Source organism: Notolabrus celidotus, chromosome 1, assembly GCF_009762535.1.
Source record: "Notolabrus celidotus isolate fNotCel1 chromosome 1, fNotCel1.pri, whole genome shotgun sequence".
In the NCBI taxonomy this organism is placed as follows: domain Eukaryota; kingdom Metazoa; phylum Chordata; class Actinopteri; order Labriformes; family Labridae; genus Notolabrus; species Notolabrus celidotus.
Genome location: NC_048272.1, coordinates 41,391,385 through 41,400,847, shown reverse-complemented (window position 1 = coordinate 41,400,847; position 9,463 = coordinate 41,391,385). Strand labels below are relative to the sequence as shown.

General features: G+C 43.0%; 1 protein-coding gene and 1 long non-coding RNA gene across 2 annotated transcripts; one reads left to right on the top strand and one right to left on the bottom strand.

The window, feature by feature from the left end:
- Window positions 1–1,518: 1,518 nt before the first annotated feature.
- Window positions 1,519–3,331, bottom strand: LOC117822563. The gene is made up of 4 exons (XR_004633212.1): window positions 3,068–3,331; window positions 2,879–2,961; window positions 2,590–2,773; window positions 1,519–1,929 (listed from the first exon to the last, which is right to left on the bottom strand). It is a non-coding gene; the product is annotated as an uncharacterized LOC117822563 (long non-coding RNA).
- Window positions 3,332–6,685: 3,354 nt separating this feature from the next.
- Window positions 6,686–7,264, top strand: LOC117812482 (proline-rich protein 2-like). The gene has a single exon (XM_034683290.1). The coding sequence runs from the start codon at window positions 6,686–6,688 to the stop codon at window positions 7,262–7,264; it is 579 nt and encodes a 192-aa protein (XP_034539181.1).
- Window positions 7,265–9,463: the final 2,199 nt, after the last annotated feature.

Genomic DNA, 9,463 nt, shown 5'->3' with positions numbered 1-9,463 from the left:
TTTCAAATTGTTCTCATTCGTTTCTCCTAAAATTCACTAGGAGAAATAGTTGAGACCATGACATGAGTCTTATTTGAGACTTAAATGAGAGATCTCATCAATGGCTCATTTTCTTCTCTTTTTTTAAATATATTTTTGGGCTTTTTGCCTTTATTTGACAGGACAGCTGAAGAGAGACAGGAAATGTGGGGAGTAGTGAGCGGGGGAAGACATGCAGGAGATGGTTGACCGGCCAGGAATCGAACCGGCAACCCCTGCAACGAGGACTGTAGCCTCTGTATGTGAGCCGCTTAGATCACTAGGCGACCAGCACTTCTGCCAATCAATCTCTTGAATTGTAACAATCTGGATAAATCTGGTCAGCCCTTTTTGCGGCCCATGTTTTAAATAAATGGTCTGTCATACCTGTTGTATGAAATCTCTATCTTTTGCAGTTTCTCTCAAATCCACTAAATCTTTGTGAAGTTGTTTTGTTCATAACAGACTTGTAAAGGAAGGACCATAATGTGAAGTCAAAGAAGAGATTATTTCACATCTAAATAGCTGATCTTGAAGTGGTTCAAATGTTTTAATGAGAATTGTAAGTTTGTGGACAATTACATTGAAATCTTATTTTGCAGGGCACTATAAATGTTCATGAAAAGATGAGCTCAGGCTCTTTCTTTGCTCCATCTTAGCTCAGCTTGAGACACAAAAACTGAGTCTGACTGAAACAAATGGATGAGGTTAGATTGAGACAGTTGAGAGAGCTCCCTGATTTCTCCACCTGAGCTCAAAAGGAGTCACAACACTTGAGAAATACCTGAGAATCATTTCAGATTCTGACCAGATCTCCTTTTGAACTGAAAGGGAGACTAAGCTGAGACTTTTTACAACTTTTTTTCTGGAGGCAAGAATGAGAAACAGGAGACATAAGCTATAGTCTCATTTTGCTTTCAAACAGATCTCATTGTTGTCTAGGAGACAGAAATGAAACACTTTTGAGATCTCCTCTCTAAAATTATTTTCCTATGGGAATTCTCTTCTTCAATTCTTTCTCTTCAAAAAATACTGTATTAAACCGTAAGATTGCACAGTAGCTTACCGTTAGTATTTTTTTCCTCACAGGCATGGAGATTTACAGTAGTCAGTGGTATATATGAAGAATGCTATGTTACCGTATCAAATTTGCTGTATTTTCACAGCAATTTGTCACAGTGTACTATTAAAGTATTGTATTTTTGGTCACAGTAATAGTGTTTTAATTGTAAAATTAAACACAATCATTTCCAAATGCTGTAATGCTTTCATGGTCATTGTGTTTTTTACTGTAAAATAGAAATTTGAACACTGCATTTAAAATTTACAATATCAGTATCATAACTTATAAAAAACAATTTCTTAAATATGTTCTTTTAAATTCTTGACACCTTTTAAGCTTCCACAATTACTTCAGAGAGACAGCAAACAATATATATATATATTTTAAACTATTCATTCTCAATGATAAGCTGTAACAAGCAAAACATTATTCTTGTGTTTAACAGGTGAGCATAGCATGAATATAACAAACATAATACACGATGAATCTTTCCCAGAATATCCCATGTAAAATCTTCTACATCTTCTTAACTGTGCATAACTGACAAGAAGCTGAGAATCTATTCACATTTAAAATAAGCAACCACAACACACATTCATATACAAACATTAGGATTTCATATTTAAAAGCACAAAAAATCAACACAAAAAATATGACACCATTTCTCCTGCCAAGACATTTTAGAGACATTCTCTAGAAAAGGCACTGTTGTCTTGCAAACTCTTTCATTGATGGTATACCTTCTTATCAGATCTTCTGAAGGGGAACGGCTTTCTTATAGCTCTAACATATCGTCCCTGTTTCCTCTACTGGCGTTCCTTCCATTTCTCAACTCCAACTTTGTATTTCTACATGAAGAAACAACATTTATTAATGGATTTATTCATTTAGTGTGAGTATTGGAGCACATATGGACCAAAAAAAGGAGTGGGATAGAAGAAAATGAAGCGTCATTGACATTTTTTGTAACCTTTTTTTTTTACCATGTTCCATTGTGTCAAAAAAACTCAAACTAAAACGCTGTATAGGTGAAACATTACTTTCTTGATTAGTCATTGGCTAGATTCTGGTTGTGAATTGTTTTTTGCATTTCCTGACTTCATATCCTACATTTCACTTTTCACCCTGGTCATTTCAAATTTGGCCAGGGTGTTAATATGGAAGGTGGCAAATATTTGTAGAGCACTGATGCACAGATGTGAGGGGGCGATACAAAGACAATTTGCTGAAAGTACGTAGTCCTTTTCTCAACATCTGACCATCTTTAAACATTTTCATCTATATGTTTGATTTAACATTCTGACAAAAACTCACCTTTTTTTGTTCAATTAGAATAATACATGAATATTATAGCCTTACACTTAAAAAATAAACATGCTGTCAAGTTTATTTTATATGTCATGATGAGACTCCAGAGGATTGATGTTAAGGAATGATTACAAAATTCTACAAAAATCTCAAAAATAGTCATTACATCTTTAATAATATTATCAATTAAATGTTCAAACCTTCTGTTTTTGCACTCTTTTGGAGTCCTCAAACTCCAATAGGAGGGCGTTGTGGGACTTCTGGTACTGGACCACAAAATGGTCCAGTCTTGTGAGCCTGTGGGAACTGACTGAAACGTATCTGTTTCAGGTCTCACTGGCTCTTCTCCATTATTCCCTGAGTGTTGTTGTCCTGTGTAATGTTCTGGGAAGATAATTACACTTTCAGAGTTATTTGGAATCTTAAGAAACAGTAAAGCACTATAAGAATAATATAAAAGTACACTTAGGAATCAAACATTCCAATTACTTGTCTTGTGAGCTTTCTCAGGGCATCATGTTTGCCTGTGTTCTCTTTGTACGCCTTTCCTTTTCCATGTCGTCCAAGGTTCCCTAAGTATTGGAATAATTATTAATCTCTTATTAATTTTTCATGAGACACGCATGTCATTTTGGTAATGCTGAAAAGAGATGTTCTGCTTTTTTAAATACTACTTACCAAGCATTATCCCGCTCCACAGGGCTGCGTAGGGTAGAAGGTAGGTTGTCATGTGAGCCACAAGTCCTTCACAATAAAAGACATGAGGCTCACCAGTGACGTCCAGCGGGGCTGTTGTTACAACTTTGCAGTAAAGTTTTGCAAAGTTGTTTGATCCCTTGATTGTTTCCTAAATTCAAGAATGAAATTTCATTAGTGGTTTGTTTGGAATTGTTAAGTCTCAGAGAGCTAATACACAGAAAACAATAGACAATGTGGTATCAGTTTGTTCTCTATGATGGATAATAACAATAATATTGCAAATTCTGACATCATATTATGAATGTAAAAAAACAAAACAAAATGACAAACAGATTTAAACTTAACACGTTAGACACTGATCATGTCAGTATTTTCAGTGAGTGTAATTAACTAAATAAATAAGGTGTAATATAAAAAAATTAAGTGTTTATGTATCTTTACTAATGCATTGAGCAGTTATTCTAAAATACAATGCATTAAATCATAGCTGCATTCATTTTTATTATGCATAATTAGAAATACAAATATAACTGTACTATCACTACCTCAAAAAGCATTTACCTTCAAGTCTTCAGTGCTTTTTTCTGACTTGTCAGACTCCTCCACTGGTAAGGTAGCTCTCTGCAGCCACAACTGAAGGTTTTGAAAATGTTTTTCAACATTTTCCCCACTTGATGGACTAGAAAACACGACTGCTGTACTTTCTACCAATCCATCAAGTACCTCCAAGGAGGTGGCAGTAGTCAGGAGTCCAAGAACATGCATTGTGAGATGGTAGTGTTTTGGTGCACTGGGGGTTTTAACACAATAAATTAATGTTAGATGATTAAGAAATGTTCTGTTTGAACAGCAATGCCAATAATTCCGGTGTCCTTTTAATACCTGTTAATATATTAACACTAATAAAACTATGTAAGGGTTTTAATACATACTTTATCAAGGTAAAAACATTTGCCCTGTTAATCAATGCTTTTGTTGCAGTGACTTAATACAAAGTAGGAACACTTTCTTGTACAGTTTTATGATATATTTGGGGTACTGTGACCAAAAATAGATATTTTTCACAACTTGTAATATATGAAGCCACCCACATGCAAATACACACACGAGTTGAGCTGTTGTTACTGTTTTTTTTAATTTTTTTTAATTTAACCTTTATTTAACCAGATAAGTCCCATTGAGATCAAGACCTCATTTTCAAGGGCGACCTGGCCAAGAGGTCAGCAGCACACGTCAGAATAAATGGCACAACTCAATAACATGGAACATATATGCAGACAGTATGTAGAAGCAAACAATAATAATTTAAAAGTGCAACTTATTTTCAAGTAAAGTGCAGTTTATGATTACAAAACAGCATTTAAAAACACAGGCACTGTTCTGGGGTCTGTCTTTCATTTAAGATGGACTTAAAGGTGTCCAGAGAGATGAGATCCGACAGATTCAAGTCCTTCTGGAGTTTATTCCAAGCAGTAGGAGCAGCAAAACTGAACGCTCTCTTACCAAACTGTCTGAACACGGGGAACACACATCCGCAAGGTGTCACAGGAGCGCAAGGCATAGTGACTTCCTTTTTTTTTTTTTTTTTTTCTTCTTTTTTCCCTCTTGTCTGCATATATATTTCTGGTTTGTGTCATGTTTGTCACAAACTGTCAAATATTAATTCACTTTATTCTTGCAGCAAAAGAAAAGAAAGAAAACCTTTTTCTTCTGTGCTTGTGACTGTGTGCATGCAACCATCACCATCCCTCTTAGAACTCTGGCCTATCTTTTATTGGCAGCTAATATCATGTTCTGTAAAAGAGGGCGTGCACACCTAGGTGGGCCAAAAAAATAAAAAAAATAAGAGAAAGTGAAAGAAAGATTACATAAGGATATACAAAGGGACAGGGAGAGAGAAGGAGAGAGAGACCTAACACACTTAGATGGAGAGGGACCATCTCACCATGATGCCAAAAAGAAAATCCGTGGGGTGATACTAATGATTAAGCAACCCTTAGTGTCCACAATCATTACTGAAGCTTGGGTCGCAGAGGGTTGCCGCCGTGCTGTGTTCTATTTGTGTAACAAGACCACCACTGGTGCAGATGAAACCACCTGGGTCAGACCAGCCGAGCGGTACGGCTCAGCACCCGGGCCGCGAGAGCAGCCAGACCGAAGGACCCAACCCGCCGCGGGAGACCCAGGCCAGGGGACAAGCCAAGGACCCAGACCGGAAGCAAGCAGGTACCGCCGGAGCACCCAGGGCGACCGCCAGGTCACCCAGTAGGAGGAAAGGGGGGCGAGGGGGGAGAGATCCCGCAGCCCCCCCAAGGGACACCCCCACAACACCACCCCCACAGCCCCCCAAGACGGAGCCAAAGGAGCCACCAGGGCCGAGGGGGCACGGCACCAGGAGCCCGGCACCAGGAGCAGACAGCCAGGCAGACGGGCAGGACCAGGACCAGAGCCCACCAACCGGCGCGCCGGAGCGGGGGGAGGGCGGAGGCGGCAGGGCCAATCCCACCTGCCCCCCCCAGACGGCCCGACCACTCCCCCAAGCCACGCCCCCCACCCATGCCCTGCGACTGATGGACCAGGCCGCGGGGGCATGGAGGGACACCCCAATGGCTGCCGTAGTAACACCCCCCCAGCTGCGCACCACCCCACCCCCCCAAGAGGACCGCGAGGGAACCCCGGGAAACCCGGCCCCCACAGGGGAGGGGGCAGCAGGGGGGCGGAGGGTGACAGGGACACCAGCCACCCACCCAGCCCCGATGGGCCCCCTACGAGTAGGGCCGAGCCAAACACTAAGGCCCCGCCAAACCTGATCTGTGTGTGTGTGATATGATTTGAACTTTGTTTTGTTTGTTTTTTTTGTTGTATGCATGTTTGCTAGTGAGGTGGATTAAAATAGGGGGGGCAGGAAGGGAGGCAGGAGAGAGGGGGGAGAGCCGTAGTGCACTACTGCATCACAATCCGCCGCCGCCCCCCCCCCCGTATAAAACCCGACCCCCCGACCCTATATCTTTACCTATATCAGTATCTAGTGAGGTGCATTAAAATAGGGGGGGGGGCAGATGGGGGGCGGGAGAGAAGGGGGAGAGCCGCAGCGCACTACTGCACCACAATCTGCCCCCCCCCCCAGTATAAAACCGGTCCACCCAACCCACACCCCCCACCCCATGTCTTTACCTGTATCAGTATCTAGTGAGGTGCATTAAAATAAGGGGGTGGAAGGGAGGCGGGAGAGGGGGGGGGAGAGCCTTGGCGCACCAATGCCCCATCATCTGCCCCTCCCCCCTGTATAAAACCCGCCCACCCATCAGCACCCCCAACCCTATTGTCCTTTTTTTTTTTTTTTGTCTAACTGTTCTAGTGAAGTGCAATTAAAAAGAGGCAGGGCCCGTCTGCGGCAAGCCCACTCCAGGGGGCCCTAGGGCGGTGGCACTCCAGCAGTCCCCGACCCCCCAAGCCCCAACCACCAGCCCCCCCACCCCGCGATAGACAAGGCCCACGGCCGCCCGGCAGGGCGTGGCACCAGACCCGAGATCCCCCCCAGCACTCCACAGGGAGGCAGGGAGCCCACAGCCAGGGAGGGGAACCCGGCACCACGTGATGCCCCAATCCAACCCCCGCCGCAGGCCGCACGAGCAGAGTAGGGGCAGCAGGACAGAGGAGGGCCAAAACCAACCGGGGACAGCAGACGGGAAAGGCAGGCCAATGAATGGACCCTTCCCCTGCCCCCACCACCACCCCCCCACCACCACCACGCCGGCCGGCCAACCCCAGCCCAGGACACCGCCCGCCCAACCCGCCCACCCGCCCCCGGCACCGAACCCCCAGGACCCAGGAGGCCCCCCAGGCCCCGCCCCAGGCAGCCACAGGGACAGGGCGCAGAAGCGCCCAGAGGGGGAACCCAGGACCAAACCCCACAACCCCCCCACCTCCCCCACCAGTAGAACCGGAGGCCGCGCAGGCACCCGGCAGGCACCGCCAGCCCCCCGTCAAAAGGCCCCGAGCCCAACCACAGGCCCCAGCCACCCACACCGCGAAGGGCCCCACCAAACCCAACACCCCAACCACCCCGGGCGCAGGGCCGACCACCCGTGCCAGGCCGAATCCCAAGGGCCATCCGAGAGTTACCGCAAGGCCCCTTTAAAGCTCCTGTATATGTATGCGGGTGTGAGCATATAAACGTGTATGTGTGTGGTTTGTGATTGTGTGTATATGATGAACCCTGGTAAGAGGGTGTCCATGTGTTTGTGAATGTGGGTGTAAGTCAGTAGGTTGGAGAGAAGTATATGGGAAAACTCAAGTCATGAAAATATTTGGCAGTCTACTATTTTGTTTTGTTTGTTTTGTGGTTGTTTGGAGATCAGTTAGTTAAAGCTGTTAATTTAGTGATGATTGGAAGCCAGCTGCTTTCAAATGAGTCCAGTGTATTATTAACTGTCGCACAACATTTCTCTATTGATATTTGGTCCATTAGAAGATTCTCCCAAATCTTAATGTTTAGATTTCTCTTTGATTTCCAATTTAAGAGGATAGTCTTCTTTGCTATGATTAGGGCCGTTAAGAGAATGGTGGAATGTTTATTATGTTGTGTTATTTCCGATATGTCGCCAAGGATGCAAGTTGTTGGGCACAGCTGGATGTTGCAGTTGAGCATGGTTGACAATCTGTCGATGACTTGTTGCCAGAATTGGCGGACCGGTGTGCAGGTCCAAAATGCATGGAGATATGTGTCTGTTGTATCTTGAATACAGTTGGTGCATTTGTCTGTTTCTGATAATCCCATTTTGTGTAGTTTTGCCACAGTGTAGTGTGTCCTATGGATGGTTTTATACTGGATAAGTTGTAAGTTTTTGCTAATGCTTTTATTGAAGTTGTATATACAGATTCGATTCCAGAAGTCACAGTTAGTTGTTATTGAGAGATCTGATTCCCATTTTGATATCGGTAATGACACCGAGGTGTCGGACTGGTTTAAGATTGCGTATATTTTTGACATGCTCTTTTTTTTGCTGAAGATATTTAAGATTCTGTCAATTGGAATGGGGTCATCCGGCGAGTTAACAATGCTATTTAGGATTGGTGTCACTATAGTTTGTAGTTGTATGTATTCTAAAAAGATGGGGTGATACTAAATTTCTGGACTAGTTTGGTGAGGCTGATGAGAGTGTTTTCCTCCGTAATGTGCTGAAGGTGCGTGATGCCCTTTTTCACCCAGTTGGGGAAGTGGAGTGGTTTCTTTTTAAAAGAGAAATCAGGGTTTTTCCAGATGGGAGAGAGGAGGGATGGGGCAATTTGTTGAGACTTTGTGATTTTAACAGCTTTCCACCAAGCTTTGAGGGTCGTTGCTATTGTTATACTTTTGAAACACTAGTGTTGTTTTATATTTTGTGTGATAAATGGAAGGTCGGCTAGTTGAAGGTCCCCACAGAGTGCTTGTTCTGTATCCAGCCAGGAGGAATTACATTTTCTGTGCCATTGTATCAAATATTTCAATTGGCTTGACAGATGGTAAAGCTCAAAGTCCGGAGATTCAAGTCCGCCTTGGGCTTTGGGTTTTTGGAGAGTAGTAAGTTTTATTCTTGGTGTTTTATTTTTCCAGTAGAATTTGGTTATTGCCGAGTTAATTGATTTGAACCAGGAGTTATTTGGTGTGACTGGAATCATTGTGAATAAATAATTGATTTTAGGAAGGATAGACATTTTTACTGATGATATTCTTTCTAATAGTGATAAAGGGAGGTTAGACCAACGGCGTAGGTCCTGTTCGACTGTTAGTAGGAGAGGTGAGAAGTTTAGATTAAACAAATCAGACAGTTTGGGGGAGATATTAATGCCCAAGTATTTGATATTCCCTGTTCTGAGTTGGTGATTGGAAGCTAGTGCTGCTACTTTTTTTTCTTCTAATTTGTTTGGTAAGATTGTGGACTTAGACCAGTTAACAGAGTATCCAGATTTATTTGAAAATGACGCGATTATATTAAAGCATTTTGGGAGGGAGGATTGGGGGTCTTTTAATAGGAGTAGTATGTCATCTGCGTAAAGAATTATTTTATGTTCTGTTGTAGATGTTTGGAAACCTCTTATATTTCTATTTTCTCTGATTGAAGCTGCAAGTGGTTCGATGAATAGTGCAAAGAGGGAAGGAGAGAGTGGGCATCCTTGTCTAGTACCGTTGTGCAGGGGGAAGTTTTTTGAAATGAACCCATTAGTGGAGACAGTGGCCATTGGTGAAGTGTAAAGTGCTCTAATCCATCCTATAAATGTCTCTTTGAATCCAAATTTTTTTAGAGTTAGGAATAAGAATGTCCAGTTGACTTTGTCAAAAGCTTTCTCAGCATCTAATGATAATATTACACTTTCTGTGTCGTTTTGTTGTGA

What these genes read in the sequence shown, in the direction of transcription:
- LOC117812482 (XM_034683290.1), top strand. Translation starts at nt 6,686, where the DNA reads ATGCCCCAATCCAACCCCCGCCGCAGGCCGCACGAGCAGAGTAGGGGC.